Raw genomic sequence first — 16,331 nt, 5'->3', positions numbered from 1 at the left:
TCTCGTCGCTCGCAACGGGCGCTCCCACGCGAAAATATTTATAATCGCGCGTAACGCGACTCGCGGTGTGTGACATAATTGAACCGCGGCGCGTTCCGGGTTTCGCGCCCGATCGCCCGCCGAGATTCCGCTCGCGCGTTCACTCGCGACGACGCGCGGATCTCGCGCGGGAAACGCGGGGACGACCGGCGCGCGGCGACACCGCGCGTCCTCGTCAATAACGCGAAAAGAGCTGCGTGGGAAAAACTAGCCTGTAGCCCCTGGGGTGGCACGTCCGCTCGCGGTGCTTCGAAGCTGCCGGCGGCCCCGTGGCCGTCAAATCGATTGGATTCTATCACTCACCGATTCATCGAGATCCGCCAGAGTCTGCCGCGGGTGCAGCGGTCGGATGCGCTCCCCTCACTCGTCGCGGAACCTGCGAAAACGCGGAACGATTCACTTGTCACTAATTAAAGATATCGCGACGGCGGCCATACTGCCGTGTACCAGGTGGCTCGCGCTCGGCTCGCGCGATGGCAGTACTTGCTGCTCGAATGATAACAAACCTCGAGTCTACCATGTGTACAGGACATCGCTTCGAGTTCGATTTAGCCGCAGTTCATATATTTACCTTTTTTTTTTATTACGACTTTGTCAATATTTGGCACAAATATTTTAGTTACCACTACTTTTATTTAACTGTTTGTATCTACTGAGATGTATGGTGCTGCTATAACTATATACATACAATTATATTCAATAAAAAACAAGTCTCGAAATTGAAATGTACGATATTATTTTGAAAGTTTAAATAGTTAAGTTTTTATCGATATTTAATTTTATTTAAAGCTTCTTCTATTTTTTTCTGGATAACTATCATTAGGACATATTTCTTCTTATGCTAGACGTTAGTTATGCTAGACGTTAAATAATCTTAACGAATTAAACTAATATCTAATTAACTTTTTTTATATATAATTTTTTATACATATATTTTTATATAAAATGGCTTATTAGCATCCTTCTTGCGCCCGTTACACAAGGATAAAGATGGCCTTCTCTATATTTTTTCTTTTTTTATTGCCTAACATTTCTACTTACAGGGATCCCTATGCCGTCTCTACTCTATGTATAAGCTCTTTACTTTTTAGTTATTGAAGTTACAAAATTTTTTTACTTTGTAAGAAATTTTATTACTTTGATTGTACTCACGTTAAATACGTTAAATAAAAAAAATATGACTTCTATTTTATATCCTTTTTACATTATATCTATTTTATATGTTAATTTTTGCAAACAAAAAACTATTTCAAATTTTCAATTATTTATCGAGTACGCTGCGGTGCACGATCCGGTGTGGACTATGTAAACTTCGAGAATACGAGATTCTTCGCAGTGGTGCGAACTAAGGATGGGCGATCTTGAATTGATCTTTCGAAGAGTCGATTCTTTTGTATTCGATTCTCGATTTTTTAGATCGATCTTACAGCTTTGATTAATCTAGTGAATCGAGATCAAAAATCGATCAAACATGTAAGATTCTATACATATTAGTTGACTTTTCGTATATGTATCGTATAGTATCTACACATTTATTTGAATAGGCTTTAAGCTTTAATATATTTATCGATTGTAAGCATATCGGCAACAATATCATATTCAGATCATATGTCACGTCGTGAAGACTACTTGGAAAGACTGTATGGAGAGATTGAATAGGAACGTACTAATCTGTTAACATGTAAACATTAATATATTATTTGCATTTGCCTTTATAGCAGTGAGCAGATGTTTTCATAATTTTTCATTGTCGATAAACTATCTCACAAATAGAAGAAATGAAAAATGGACATGAAGATAAAAAATAAATGAATAAACTTTATATTAAACTGGAATGCATGTAATCAATATAATAATAAAATTTATAAAGAAATTATAACATGTTTCTTAAATATTATTATGTTCATACAAATGCATTCTTTTAAGATTTTCTTAAATGAAATTAGTGTATTTCTCTCAAGGAACTGATATAATTATGGTATTCGAAACATTAAGAGAAATTAATCATTAAATGAATTGTTTTAATTAGTAAAACTGTCAGAAGTAATAAAACTATCACAAGTGATACAAGAGCATAAGACGAGTGTTTGCATATTATTTTGGATTTATCTAATATCTACTTGAAATTTTGTTATTATATTATTATTACTGAATTCTTTCACTGATACAATTTTAAAAAATAATTAACTTTTGTGATATATAAAATTAAAAGGAAGACAGAAAGTTTCTAAAAGTGTAGTTTTATTAATAATAAATAATTTTAATATTCGAAATTTTCAAATAATTTCGTATCATGACGTCGCGAAAACTAACTATATAGAAGTATATATTGTTTATACTATAAATCAATCCAAACGTGACGTTTATATATTAAATTATATGATTTTTTAATTAATTGGCAGAATGCATACAGAAATTTAAATATCAGTGATTAAATTATTATATTAAATAAATCATATATTTTAGTATTTGGATATTTATAGCTTAACTTATATACGACTTAATAATAATAAAACATAAATGTGCATACAAAAATATGATCATAAAAAGATAAAGATATATAAATAAAAATATATAGGACATATAAGAATACAGAAATTAAAAATGTAAATAAAATGATTCATATATTTTATTTTATATTCTAAAATAGAAAGTATTAGATTTATTATCAAATGGTCAATGGAGTTTTTATCGAGTAAATATTATAAATTCCTATGTATTTTTAATTCTAAATATTTCGTACAGATACGTTATAAAATATTATCTTATTAATTATACTGCGTCCTAACTATAGATTATCTACGTTAGTTACAAAACTTAAACAGAGTATTATTACTTATTCCTAAACTGACATGATTAATCATACTATCAATCGTAGTAATTACTGTATTTTTCTATTAAAAAAATAATTCATTTGTCATATAATTATAAAGAATGATACTCTATATTTTTTCATGTGTATTCCTTTTAACATAATTGTATTTTTAATTTAAATTATAATTGTAATTACATTTCTAAAGATTTTCTCTCAAAAATACCACAGTAAGTAATTTTACAAACTATGAATATTATGTACAGTTATAAATCAATTCAAATTTCTAATAATATATCGAAATAAAGAGATCAAGAAAATAAAATATCAGATTGTACAATAATATGTGAATTTCTATAAGACAATCTATCAGACAATAATTATGTTAGATATATTGACTATATTATTATATAGATATTTACTGCGTCAATACTGCGTAAATGTTATGTAAAACGTAAAAAACGAAATGAATAAATATTTAAATAAGATGGAAATATAGAGAAATACGTCTAAAAATGTAAAAAAATTAAAATATAAATATAAAATACGAGAAATACACGTGTGAAACAATTCATGTACATCTTTATAACATATGAAACAGTAGATTCATTTCAAAGATCTAAAACTTATTTGGTGTATTATGATGTATACATGTATGAAAGAGTTGATGCTTAAGTTGAAATATATCTACTTTCTGTAAGATATAAACCAAATTACTAATCGTTATAAGAGCATTTTTTCCTTTTTCTGAACTTCTAAGATATGGATTGACAAAAATAATATTAATCATATCAGTTTCTAATCTCCACTTGGCAAATGGCATTACTGTTGCTGTTTGTTCCATGATCTACAATTACAAAATAAAACATTAATTATTATTTTTAATATCATTTTTTTAGTTACATGTACGTTATTAAACTAAATCTAATATCGTTTTTTCTAAATATCTGAAATTAAAATCTCTAAAATTGAATACTATTTGCATCGGTGACTGCTGTTATAATCTCTCAAATGTTATATCTTTTATTTTCTTATAACTTTTATTTTAATTTTTATCTACTTTCTAAATAAATTGCAGCAAATTTTATTTTCTTCATCTTAACATGAATGTGAATATTAATTATATTTTGTAACATATGTTACATTTTTTTAACACTTATGATAATATAGTAATATTCTATTAATATATACATTCGGTTACACTAGATTAACATTTTTTAACTGTAATCAAATGCTAAGTCTGTTGTTTTTGAACTTTATATATAAGAGTTTGTTATATTTCAATCATAGAAAGTGAAGCAATAATATTCATATATTTACATACCTTTATTGTGTGTTTTCTTTGAATTGTTGTCTGTTATTGTAATTTCTTCGAATTCAGAAGTAGCAGTTTTTTCAGAAAATTGTTACTTGCATTATCTTTTTCATCTATGATTTGTGACATCATTACATCTCTATTATTTTCTTCTTTTAAGTTCTTTATGTGTCAATAAGTGTGTTGTCGTGTGACCACGTATATTTTATTATCTGTATAAATCTTTTTACAGTATATGCATTGTACTTCATTTCCGTTTTTTCATAATAGTCTCATGTCAGTGCCATTTTGATGTCATATCCGCACACGTATTACTTAATATGTCACGCTGTGAAGAAGACTTGGAAAGACTGAACGGAGACATCGAATAGGAATGTATTAATCTGTTAAATGTGAATATTAATATATTATTTGAATTTGTTTTTGTAACATTAAATCTTACTTTTATTTTTTAGTTATTAGGCAAAATTTAAATGAAATATGTTTTGTTTAGTTATGAATCTGCAAACCTACAAATCGAGATAGATTGCAAAAAAGGTGGATTTGAAATGAATTAAAATTGTTTTTTGATTTCTTATTTGGAAAAATTTCTGAAGATTTAATTTTATTATGTATTATTTTATAAAAATTCAAATAAAGATAAATATCAAGTACATATAATTCATCTTAAAAGTATGTGTTATGTTAAATGAATTTTTTGTAATGTGAATGGAAAATAATCAAAGTTTTTATTCAAACTGAACATTAACATTTTAAAACATGTCTAAATATATCTTATCATAATATATGACATGGAAAAATCGAAGAATCGGACTAGAGAATTCAGGATAATGATATTAAATTTAAATTGTAAAGTGTGTTATATTTATTTAACATTTGAAGTAATATTTTACTAACGTATGCATACAAAACCAGATTATAATTTTTATAATTGTAAACAAATACCAAGTTTGCGATTCTAAAGCTTTATGCATAAATTACGTTATGTTTGAATCATAGAAACTGAGACAATAATATTCATAAATCTATTTACCTTTATTATTCCTTTATTATTCTCTGCATCTTCGAATTAAAAAGTATCACTCTCTGAAGATGGAATAATTTGATGAACTTCACGTAAATGCAAATCGAATTCTTTTTGCTCGTCAAATATACTAAAAATATTTTTGCAATGAATGCATTGCATACAACGATTTATTATATTAAAATAAGGTGATACCCAAGAACGTTTAATATCATTTTGTATTTCTGCTACTACTTCTGGATGTTTAAATATCACGTGTGCCTCCATGTTTACTAGAAGATCGCCATGAGACTCTATCATTAATTCACTACAAATTTTGCATTTGACCGTAATGTTTTCTTCTTTTTTAAAATGTCGCCAAATCGGAAGAGTCTCAACCTTCTCTTTCCATTTACATTCAATATTAAATTCTTTATGTGTAAGCAAGTGTTCTCTCATGGCGCTATTTATATAGTTACTGTTAAAATTCTCTTTACAGCATTTACATTGAATTTTATTTCCGTCCATTTGTTTATAGTATTCCCAAGCCCAATCCCATTTCGATGCCATTATATTCGTACGGTATCTCACTTGGTATATTACTGACCATGTCACATCGTGATGAAGTGCTCGGAAAAACTAAATCTGTGTTAATATGTAAACATTACTATTTTGAATTTGTCTTTCTAACAGTGTGTAAGTTTTGTTGTTCTACTTATAATTTTTCAGTTCTCGCAGGCAAAGTTTAAATGAAATATACATTTTGCTAATTTATGATAAATGGTAAATCGAGCTTGATTGCAAAAAAGATCGTTTAAAATCAATTAAAATCATATTGAAACAATTGTGATATTTTTAAAGTTTTCTTCTTAAAATATACGTATAAAAAATAATTTTACAAATTGTAAGTATTATGTATACTTATAAACCGAGCCAAATTTCTAATAATATGTCAATATAGAGGATTCATTAACAAAATTATCAGATTGTACAATAATATATAAATTTTTGTAATCAGATAATAATTATGTTAAATAAATCAACTGTTTTATTTTGATATTTACAGCATTACTAATAAATGTTACATAAAATATACAAGAAAATGAATATAAATACGTAAATAATATAGAGTAATATAGAAAGACACATTTAAAAATGTAAAGAATTAAAATATAAATTTAGTAGAAAATGAGAGCATTTTATTTCATTTATATATGAATAATTGAATCTTGTTTTTTCATATTATGTTTAACTGTAACTAATACAAGATTTCTCTGCATGATATTCATCGAAATTTTTATTCATTTTAAACAAGTATTTTTATTGAGAGAAATTTTAGCATCTGAAAAGATTCTTAGGATAAATTTCGTAATCAGTTAATGCATTTAAACCTAAAACAATTATTTTTTTAAAATATCAGATCTACAAAAGTTTTACAGAAGAATTTTCTATGTGGGAAAAAAACGTTAGATAATTATATGATTAGTTTACTGTAAGTGACGAAAATGAAGCTATAAATTAAGAAACATCTTGTATTAAATTTAGAAACGTTTTAAACTGTTTCTCTGATCTTGAACAGTGTCTTTGTAACATGTAAAAATACGTTATATATAATATATTGTTATATATAGAAGAGGAATGATTTGTCCTTATATATTAGCACTTAATTTAATATATATATAATTAAGTATAGGATAGATATATATAATTTAGTATAGGTATAGGATAGATATATATAATTTAAGTGTAGGATAGATTTAAAAAACTGTTTGAGATACTCAAGAAATAAATTGAACAATATTAATAATATTTTATATATATATATATATATATATATGTTTACAATGATACAAACACTATTCCTCAAATTATTTATAAATAATACTTTATATGCATCTCAGCATCATACAAACCGATACAGCCGATTGCACAATCTTGAAACAAAATTCATATCGATATCATCGTTATAGAAAACATTTCTTAATTTTAATTTATCATTTATACCATTTTCGCTTACCGTTGAAAAACTTTCTAAACTGAGAATAAAAATGTTATACGCATTAATAGTAACCGTACGCATACATTTTAACATAACAAATAGCATCATCTTTTGCTTCCATATAGATATATTATGCCATTTTGTGTAACATCTATAAGATATATATCAGAGTCTGCGTAAGTTCATAATAATGTCAATAAAAGAACAAAAGAATATTTCCAACTAATTATATTAATTGATTTATATGGAACACAATCACGTTTGCCATCTATCTGGTTTTCAGGTTCGGCTTTTTGAATCTCCTTTAAACAAAGAAATCTCTCTGATGACCATTTAAATTTTGAGCTTTTAATGAGAGAGAGAAAATACACATATATGTACATATGTACATTTTGTTTACTCTAATCTTCAAAATCTCAGGTAAAAAGGTTTATTTTTTGATGACTTTTCTTAAAAGAAGCATTATAACAACAATAATTATAATAATGATTTTAAATGTAATAATGAATAAACAGATTTCCGGCAAACTAGAATTGTAAAGATGACAACCGCGAATACAATACACGCAACTAATACATTTGTTTCATAACGCTCACATTTGTTTAAACAGATGCGTATTCATATCAATTAATTGCTGACCCATATAGCTATACATAAATATGTAAGTTAATTGTCCCATGACATAAAATATAGATCTAATAGATCGATCCGATGTTCCAGTAAACTTAATTATCTAAACCAGTAATATAATTATCTTACAATTTAATTCTTGACGGCCTTTTTATGATTTACTTCATTATTAAATTTATTCTGCGGTATATTATATTAATTCTATATGAAACTCACTTACTTGTACCATTGTGAGGCCAATCAGTATTATTGCATCTAAAAATTCGACGAAGAGACTCAAACCATAGCACGATTGAATAAGGTCGGCAAACCTTGGATCGCAGAAAAATGTTCGCGCATTAATAATAGGATTGCGCTGTAATCTCGATAAATTGATATTTACAATATCACATTTACCCGATGTAAAACGTACCTAAAAGAAACGATTCATCGTTTTATATTTAAGATTACAAAAAGCGCGTGCAACATTTAACTTATACGCTGAATGATAATCAAGAAGTTTTTGTAAATAAAAATTTATTATTTTATAATAAGTAAACAAAATTGAATTAAATTTTTTGAACAAAATATGTTATTTTATGTATATAGTATAAAAAGAATATGAATTTTGTATAATCTTGTAAAAATAAATATTATAAAAGACTAATAAACAACGCAATTACGTAGTTTACTGATTTGTTCAGAAGTCTGCATGGACATTTTCATGAAAAGTATTTGATAGAATCTTCCAATAACAATTATTAAAACATATCAATGTGTAATATAAGTTTTATTTAATAATTTCAAATTATTAAGTAAAATCTTTCAGTATTGTTCGAGGTTAAATTATTATTTTGGAAATATAAATCATTAAATTATATTGATCAATTAAACTGTTGTTCTGTTTTTAATATTTAGTCTAAGAAATTTAAATTTATTTTGCATAACATGTTAATAAAAAAATTGATTGATTTTGCAGAGATGTCTATTTTTGTAGAATAATTTATTTTGTTCAAATTGTACGTTATAAAGTAACTATTATTTAATTTCCATAACTGCTTGATTATTATTCTACACATACAAGAAAACAAATATTACTAATATTTACTGACTGTAAAACATTGTGATGATCTTCTATAAAAATAGCAATGCTTCCAAAATCTTTTCCATGGTTGGGTCGATTCTTGGGCAATTGTCCATTGCTAAATGATTGCTTTGCACGATGCCTGTATAAATTCTCGCAAAGCAGGTCAATGAATTTTCGATATGCGAATTTTTCGATATTGGAATTGAAGACGGAGTGCAAATAGTGCAAAGATGAGCATAATCTCGTATTTTATAAAACGTAATTTTAAATGCGACGGTAACATTTAAACGAAAAAAGTTTTTCTTCGACACTAATACACTAATAAGTTTAATCGTTATCGTATCAGACATTTTTGGTCATTTAATAAATAGAAAATTAATTACATAAATACGTATATACGTAGATATTTTTCATGATTAAAATAGCGAAATCTGAACATGAGCGCGATATTGTAAATTATATGTACATTAAATGTCGAGTATAAAATATAAGATTCTTGTTCTAAAAATGTGCATGTAAGTAGTACCCCAGTATGATGAACATTCCGCTGATATGGTGCATATAAACGACGAACATTGTCCCATTGGCAATAATTTCTCCCAATATGAATAGAATATAAAAATACATTATAAGTCGGACGGTATAAAAATGTTTTTGTTGGTCCATGAACATTTCTACATGAAACGGAGGTTCGCGCGAACGTGACTCGTTCAATGGCAAAAATACATCGAGAATTTGTGGGAGAAGTGTGCTAAGCATATACATGCTTATACCTAAAAACGCAATAGCTGAAAGATAAAAAATTGATTAAAGTCAATCAAGTTATATGCCAGTAGATGCACACACACACACACACACACACACACACACACACACACACACACACACACGCGCGCGCGTACCACTAATGAAGTAAAAATAACAGAGTTTATTAAAATATAGAAAGAAATTATAACAAAAATGTGAAATACTTAACATATTAATAATAAACATAAAATGTTTCGAGTTTCACTTACACAAAAATAGTTTTGTTATTACTTGTGTGTTCATCGCTGTTGTTTGCATAATTTTAATCTCATCCTGAGATCTTGCACATTCCCAATCAATTTTTATTTGATCACATAAACTTCTTAACTGCAAATACTCATTCCGTATAAAAGTTGAAACAAAAATGCAATTACATAATTTTTTATAAGTTACATATAATATTATGTATTATATTTTGTTCAACTACACAAGAATACTACTAATTTATGCATTATATTTCTTACTTTATCGTTAATTATTATACGATTTACAAACTGTAATATTGCAGCAATATTAGGAATTAGAATAGGTATACAATCAAGTATAAAATCTGTTGTTAAATCCGTCATACAGATTTTAATTATCTAGAAAAGACTCTCCGTTATTCGAAATTATTCTTTGTTGAATTAAATTAAAAATAAAAATAAATTTCTATTGTTCTAATGTGTATATATAAAAGTATACTAATTAGAAACAAAAATAATTTGCGGGAGAAACTTTATCAGATTTAGTAAAATACCTGACAAATTGCAACAAAAATCATTAACAAAATTGAGATTATTCGCTTAATCCAAGCATTTGTTGCGTTTTGATAAGGCCATAATCCATATATAGATAACACCTGGCGATTCAGTCTATAGTACCAATCCAAAGAGAACTCCATTTATTTCGAAGACTCTACGACGACTGAAGAAATATTTAAGATCTGAAAGAACACGCTGAATGGGTATTCACACATTTTGTATGCAATTACATAAATTGCATCGATCTGACTTCTCAAGTGTTATACCTTCTCAACCATTATACTCAAACTATGGGAAAGATACAGATGAACACAAAAAATTGATGAAGTGTAATATGCTTCTTTCTCGAAAATGATAAGACCAACAAGTTTTAATTCGGGGAATAATTTTCTATAATTTTCTAGATGTTTTTCCTCAAAATTCCTTTCTCTCTCCATTTTTTGAGCGACGATTATGATGTTATCAGAAAAAATTATTTTTTATAGAAGAATAACGTGATACGAGTTGTCTTGTGAAAATAATAATCACAAAGATATTTTATTTATTCGTAAAAGAAATAAATAAATACTTGAAATTTTTTTATTCAAGCTTTAGTTACTTAATTATAATAATTTTTAAATAGTTTTATATAAAAGAAGATCGCGAAGTTTTTTACTCATCGAGTTTCATATCATATCATTATCGAGTTACATATTATAAAGTTTTCATGAAAGTGAAAAACACATTGGACAAGTGAAGTATCGTTTACAAATTCTATATAATATCTGAATGTATATCATAAAAGATGTTTATTTAAGTTATGCATTTATTCAAATTTTCTGAAATGCAATTTTTTATCTTGGAAGAATTTTGTGTACTATTACGAAAAATAAATGATGATTTTACGATAGTAATATTTTACTAACGTATGCATTCAGTATCTGATTATAATTTTCGCAACTATAATCAAATTTCAAGTTTGCGTTTTTTAAAACTTTGAACGTAATAACTTGTTATGTTTGAATCATAGAAGCTGAAGAAATAATATTCATAAATGTATTTATCTATATTTTTCTCTCTTTCTTCGAGTTGATAAGCATCAGTCTCTTAAAAACTGCTAACTGCATTATTCCTTTCATCTATTTGTAAGATCATTACACCTCCGTTATCTTCTTCTGTATTTTTATTTTTTCCTGGAAATTGAATAATTTGATGAACTGCACGTAAATGCAACTCTAGTCCTGTTTGCTCATGAAATATGTTGACAGACCTACAACCAAGGCAACAATTTGCGTAAGGATTCTTGATATTAAAGTAAGGTGATAACCAAAAATATTTAATTTCATTTTTTCTTTCTTTTATATGATTAGTTTTCATGTGATCTTCTAACTTTTTTAAAGGGAAGGATTTATAGTTAATTTACCATATTTTGCATGTTGCGGTGAATTTTTTTTCTTTTATGAAGCATCGCCGAATTAAGTGAGTTTCAACATTTTCTAGAATTAATTATTATGTCATTTTAGTATATTACATTTTAGTTAGTTATTTTAGTGTATTACATTTTAGTTAGGTACGTATGTTGCTTAAGTATTTAACTTAATTTATTATCATTTTTCTTCATTTTAAAATCTTTAAAATCGTAGATCACTACACTCACATTTGCATTAGTGATTGCTCTCATATTCTCTCAAACGTGATATTAATTTTCCATTAAATTTAGCGTTGGTTAACAAAACCTAAAACAGGATTCCCAATATTAATAAATCTAATAAATGAATGAAAAAAATAGGGCTTTGGGAATGACGCGGTAAACAATGCGCAATTTACTATGTAATCTTTTCTTTATTTTTATTCTTATATATATATGTTTACAATGATATAAACACTATTTCTAAAATTATTTATAAATAATGCTTTATATGCGTCTCAGCAGCATACAAACCGATACAGCCGAATGCACAATCTTGAAACAAAATTCGTATTAACATCATCGTCATAGAAAACATTTCTTAGGTTTAATTTATCATCTATGCCATTTTTGCTTACCGTTGAAAAACTTTTTAAACTGAGAATAAAAATGTTATACGCATTAATAGTAATCATACGCATACATTTTAACATAACAAATAGCATCATCTTTTGCTTCCATATAGATATATTATGCCATTTTGTATAATATCTATAAGATATATATCAAAGTCTGCGTAAGTTCATAATAATGTCAAACAAAAAAATAAAAGAATATTTATAACTAATTCTGTTAATTGATTTATATGGAACATAATCACGGTTGCCATTTATCTTTTCTTTCTTTTTCAATCTGCTTTTTGAATCTCCCGGAAACAGAAATCTCTGAGTAACCATTTAAATTTTGAGTTGTATAAGAGAGAGAGAGAGAGAGAGAGAGAGAGAGAGAGAGAGAGAGAGAGAGAGAGAGAGAGAGAGAGAGAGAATATGTATATACATATACATACATATGTAGATTTTGTTTATTCTAGTTTTCAAAATCTCTGGCAAAAAGTTTATTTTTTGACAATTTTTTTTTAAAGGAGCATTACAATAATTATAATACTGATTTTAAATTGATTGATATAATGAAACAGATTTTCGGTAAACTAGAGTTCTAAATGGCAATCGTGAATACAACATACGCAACTAATATATTTATTTCATAATACTCACATTTGTTTGAACAGATGCGTATTCATATCAATTAATTGTTGACCCATATAGCTATACATAAATATGTAAGCTAATTGTCCAACGACATAAAATAAAGATCTAATAGATCGATCCAATGTTCCAGTAAATTTAATTATCTAAACCAGTGATATAATTATCTTTCAATTTAATTCTCAATGACCCTTTTACGATTTACTTCAAGAAATTTATTCTGTGGTATACTATATTAATTCGGGCATTCTATATGAAACTCACTCACTTGTACCATTGTGAGGCCTATCAGTATTACTGCATCTAAAAGTTCGACAAAGAGGCTCAAACCATAGCACGATTGAATAAGGTCGACAAACCTTGTATCGCAGGGAAATGTTCGCACATTAATAATAGGATTGCGCTGTAATCTCGATAAGATAAATTGATATTTGCAATATCACATATTTACCCGATGTAAAACGTACCTAAAAGAAACGATTCATCATTTTATATTTACGATTACAAAAAGCGCGTGCAGCATTTAACTTATACGCTGAATGATAATCAAGAAGTTTTGTAAATAAAAATTTATTATTTTGTAATAAGTAAACAAAATTGAATTAAATTTTGCAAACAAAATATGTTATTTTATGTATATAGTATAAAAGAATATGAATTTTGTATAATCTTGTAAAAATAAACATTATAAAAGACTAATAAACAACGCAATTACATAGTTTAGTAATTTGTTCAGAAGTCTGCATGGACATTTTCATGAAAAGTATCTGATAGAATCTTCTGTAATAACAATTATTAAAACATATCAATGTGTAATATAAGTTTTATTTAATAATTTCAAATTATTAAGTAAAATCTTTTAATATTGTTCTAGGTTAAATTATTATTTTGGAAATATAAATCATTAAATTATATTGATCAATTAAACTGTTATTCTTTTTTTAATATTTAGTCTAAGAAATTTAAATTTTGCATAACATGTTAATAAAAGTTTGATTGATTTTGCAGAGTTGTCTATTTTTGCAGAGTAGTTTATTTTGTTTAAATTGTACGTTATAAAATAACTATTATTTAATTTCCATAACTGATTGATTATTATTCTACACACACAAGAAAATAAATATTACTAATATTTACTGACTGTAAAACATTGTGATGATCTTCTATAAAAATAGCAATCCTTCCAAAATCTTTTCCATGATTAGGTCGATTCTTGGGCAATTGTCCATTGCTAAATGATTGCTTTGCACGATGCCTGTGTAAATTTTTGCAAAGCAGGTCAATAAATTTTCGATATACAAATTTTTCAATGTTGGAATTAAAGATGCAAATATGAGTGCATGATCTCTATTTTATAAAACGTAATTTTTAAACGCGACTGTAACATTTAAACGAAACAAGCTTTTTTCGAGATGACACTCGTAAGTTTAATCATTATCAGACATTTTTGGTCATTTAATAAATAGAAAATCAATCACATAAATACATATATACATAGATATTTTTCATGATTAAAATAGCGAAATCTAAATATGAGCGCGATATCGTAAATTATATGTACATTAAATGTCAAGTATAACACATAAAATTCATGTTCTAAAAATGTATTAAAATATGCATGTATAGGTAGTACCCCAGTATAATGAACATTCCGCTGACATGTTGCATATAAACGACGAACATTGTCCCATTGGCAATAATTTCTCCCAATATGAATGTAACATAAAAATACATTATAAATCGTACGATATAAAAATGTTTTTGCTGGTCCACGAACATTTCTACATGGAACGGAGGTTCGCGAGAACGTGACTCGTTCAATGGCAGAAATACATCGAGAATTTGTGGGAGAAATGTGCTAAGCATATGCATGCATATACCTATGAACGAAATAACTGAAAATAGCAGATAAATAAATAGATTAAAATCAATCAAGTTATATGCTAATATTACACACACACACACACACACACACACACACACACACAAACACACACACACACGCGCGCGCGCGCGCGCGCGTGCACACACACACACACACACACACACGAGCGCGCGCGCGCGCGTACCACTAATGAAGTAAAAATAAGAGAGTTTATTAAAATATAGAAAGAAATTATAATAAAATGTGAAACACTTAACATATTAACAATAATCATAAAATGTTTTGAATTTCACTTACACAAAAATAGTTTTGTTATTACTTGTGTGTTCATCGCTGTTGTTTGCATAATTTTAATCTCATCCTGAGATCTTGCACATTCCCAATCAATTTTTATTTGATCACATAAACTTCTTAACTGCAAATCAAATACTCGTTCCGTATAAAAGTTGAAACAAAAATGCAATTACATAATTTCTTATAAGTTACATATAATATTATGTATTATATTTTGTTCAGCTACACAAAAATACTACTAATTTATGCATTATATTTCTTACTTTATCGTTAATTATTATACGATTTACAGACTGTAATATTGCAGCAATATTAGGAATTAGAATAGGTACACAATCAAGTATAAAGTCTGTTGTTAAATCCGTCATACAGATTTTAATTATCTAGAAAAGACTCTCCGTTATTCGAAATTATTCTTTGTTGAATTAAATAAAAAATAAAAATAAATTTTTATTTCGCTTAATGACTTAAACTAAGCTTTATGTTATGCATAAATAACTATACATGCGCGTCCTTATAAATATTTAAATGAAATTTATTTAATAATTGTTTTCGAATCGTTATATGATATAAAAAGCTCTAGAATATATAATAAATACATGGTGTTTTATAATATTAGAGTAATGTGTATATATAAAAATATACTAATTAGAAAAAAAATAAATTGCGGGAGGAACTTTATCAGATTTAGTAAAATACCTGACAAATTGCAATAAAAATCATTAACAAAATTGAGATTATTCGCTTAATCCAAGCATTTGTTGCATTTTGGTAAGGCCATAATCCATATATAGATAACACCTGGCGATTCAGTCTATAGTACCAATCCAAAGAGAACTCCATCTATTTCGAAGACTCTACGACGACTGAAGAAATATTTAAGATCTGAAAGAATACGCTGAATGGGTATTCACACATTTTGTTTGCAATTACATAAATTGCATCGATCTGACTTTTCAAGTGTTATACCTTCTCGACCATTATACTCAAACTATGGGAAAGATACAGATGAGCAAAAAATTGTTGAAATATAATATGCTTCTTTCTCGAAAATGGTAAGACCAATAAGTTTTAATTCGGGGAATA

General features: G+C 27.1%; 3 protein-coding genes and 1 long non-coding RNA gene across 5 annotated transcripts in view; all 4 read right to left on the bottom strand.

Annotated features, from left to right (window-relative positions):
• Positions 1-485, bottom strand: part of LOC105426890 (Myocardin-related transcription factor) — a 190,864-nt gene extending 190,379 nt beyond the window's left edge. For both annotated transcript variants that reach the window (XM_089071000.1, XM_089071002.1), the window contains exon 1: positions 343-485. The gene's annotated coding sequence lies outside the window, so the exon portion shown is untranslated. The remainder of the gene's footprint in view (positions 1-342) is intronic.
• Positions 486-1,851: 1,366 nt separating this feature from the next.
• Positions 1,852-5,793, bottom strand: LOC148937700 (uncharacterized). The gene is made up of 3 exons (XR_016137991.1): positions 5,200-5,793; positions 4,176-4,549; positions 1,852-3,698 (listed from the first exon to the last, which is right to left on the bottom strand). It is a non-coding gene; the product is annotated as an uncharacterized LOC148937700 (long non-coding RNA).
• A 1,262-nt stretch (positions 5,794-7,055) lies between these two features.
• LOC148937699 (uncharacterized) lies at positions 7,056-10,554 on the bottom strand. The gene is made up of 9 exons (XM_089071083.1): positions 10,411-10,554; positions 10,136-10,255; positions 9,881-9,998; positions 9,391-9,652; positions 8,890-9,003; positions 8,019-8,109; positions 7,765-7,901; positions 7,187-7,319; positions 7,056-7,103 (listed from the first exon to the last, which is right to left on the bottom strand). The coding sequence occupies exons 1-9, from the start codon at positions 10,552-10,554 to the stop codon at positions 7,056-7,058; spliced, it is 1,167 nt and encodes a 388-aa protein (XP_088927209.1).
• Positions 10,555-11,730: 1,176 nt separating this feature from the next.
• LOC148937698 (uncharacterized) lies at positions 11,731-16,249 on the bottom strand. Its single transcript, XM_089070965.1, has 9 exons — positions 15,945-16,249; positions 15,509-15,628; positions 15,249-15,366; positions 14,700-14,961; positions 14,208-14,321; positions 13,335-13,425; positions 13,076-13,212; positions 12,440-12,572; positions 11,731-12,356 (listed from the first exon to the last, which is right to left on the bottom strand). Exons 1-9 carry the CDS (start codon positions 16,086-16,088, stop codon positions 12,309-12,311), a joined length of 1,167 nt encoding a protein of 388 aa, XP_088927091.1. The 5' UTR covers positions 16,089-16,249; the 3' UTR covers positions 11,731-12,308.
• Positions 16,250-16,331: the final 82 nt, after the last annotated feature.

This window comes from Pogonomyrmex barbatus, unplaced genomic scaffold, assembly GCF_055798465.1.
Source record: "Pogonomyrmex barbatus isolate J1 unplaced genomic scaffold, ASM5579846v1 scaffold11, whole genome shotgun sequence".
In the NCBI taxonomy this organism is placed as follows: Eukaryota; Metazoa; Arthropoda; class Insecta; order Hymenoptera; family Formicidae; genus Pogonomyrmex; species Pogonomyrmex barbatus.
This window is presented reverse-complemented; position numbering and strand designations above follow the sequence as displayed.

Excerpts from the sequence above, each read along its gene's own strand:
- LOC148937699 (XM_089071083.1), bottom strand. The coding sequence starts at position 10,554 with ATGGAGTTCTCTTTGGATTGGTACTATAGACTGAATCGCCAGGTGTTA. Across the intron at positions 10,256-10,410 it reads TTTTTGTTGCAATTTGTCAG|ATAATTAAAATCTGTATGAC; the intron begins GTATTTTACTAA and ends AGTCTTTTCTAG. Across the intron at positions 9,004-9,390 it reads GGAATGTTCATCATACTGGG|GCATCGTGCAAAGCAATCAT; the intron begins GTACTACTTACA and ends GAATTTATACAG.
- LOC148937698 (XM_089070965.1), bottom strand. The coding sequence starts at position 16,088 with ATGGAGTTCTCTTTGGATTGGTACTATAGACTGAATCGCCAGGTGTTA. Across the intron at positions 13,213-13,334 it reads TAGGCCTCACAATGGTACAA|ATAATTAAATTTACTGGAAC; the intron begins GTGAGTGAGTTT and ends TCACTGGTTTAG. Across the intron at positions 12,357-12,439 it reads GTTTAAAAAGTTTTTCAACG|ATTGTGCATTCGGCTGTATC; the intron begins GTAAGCAAAAAT and ends TTTTGTTTCAAG.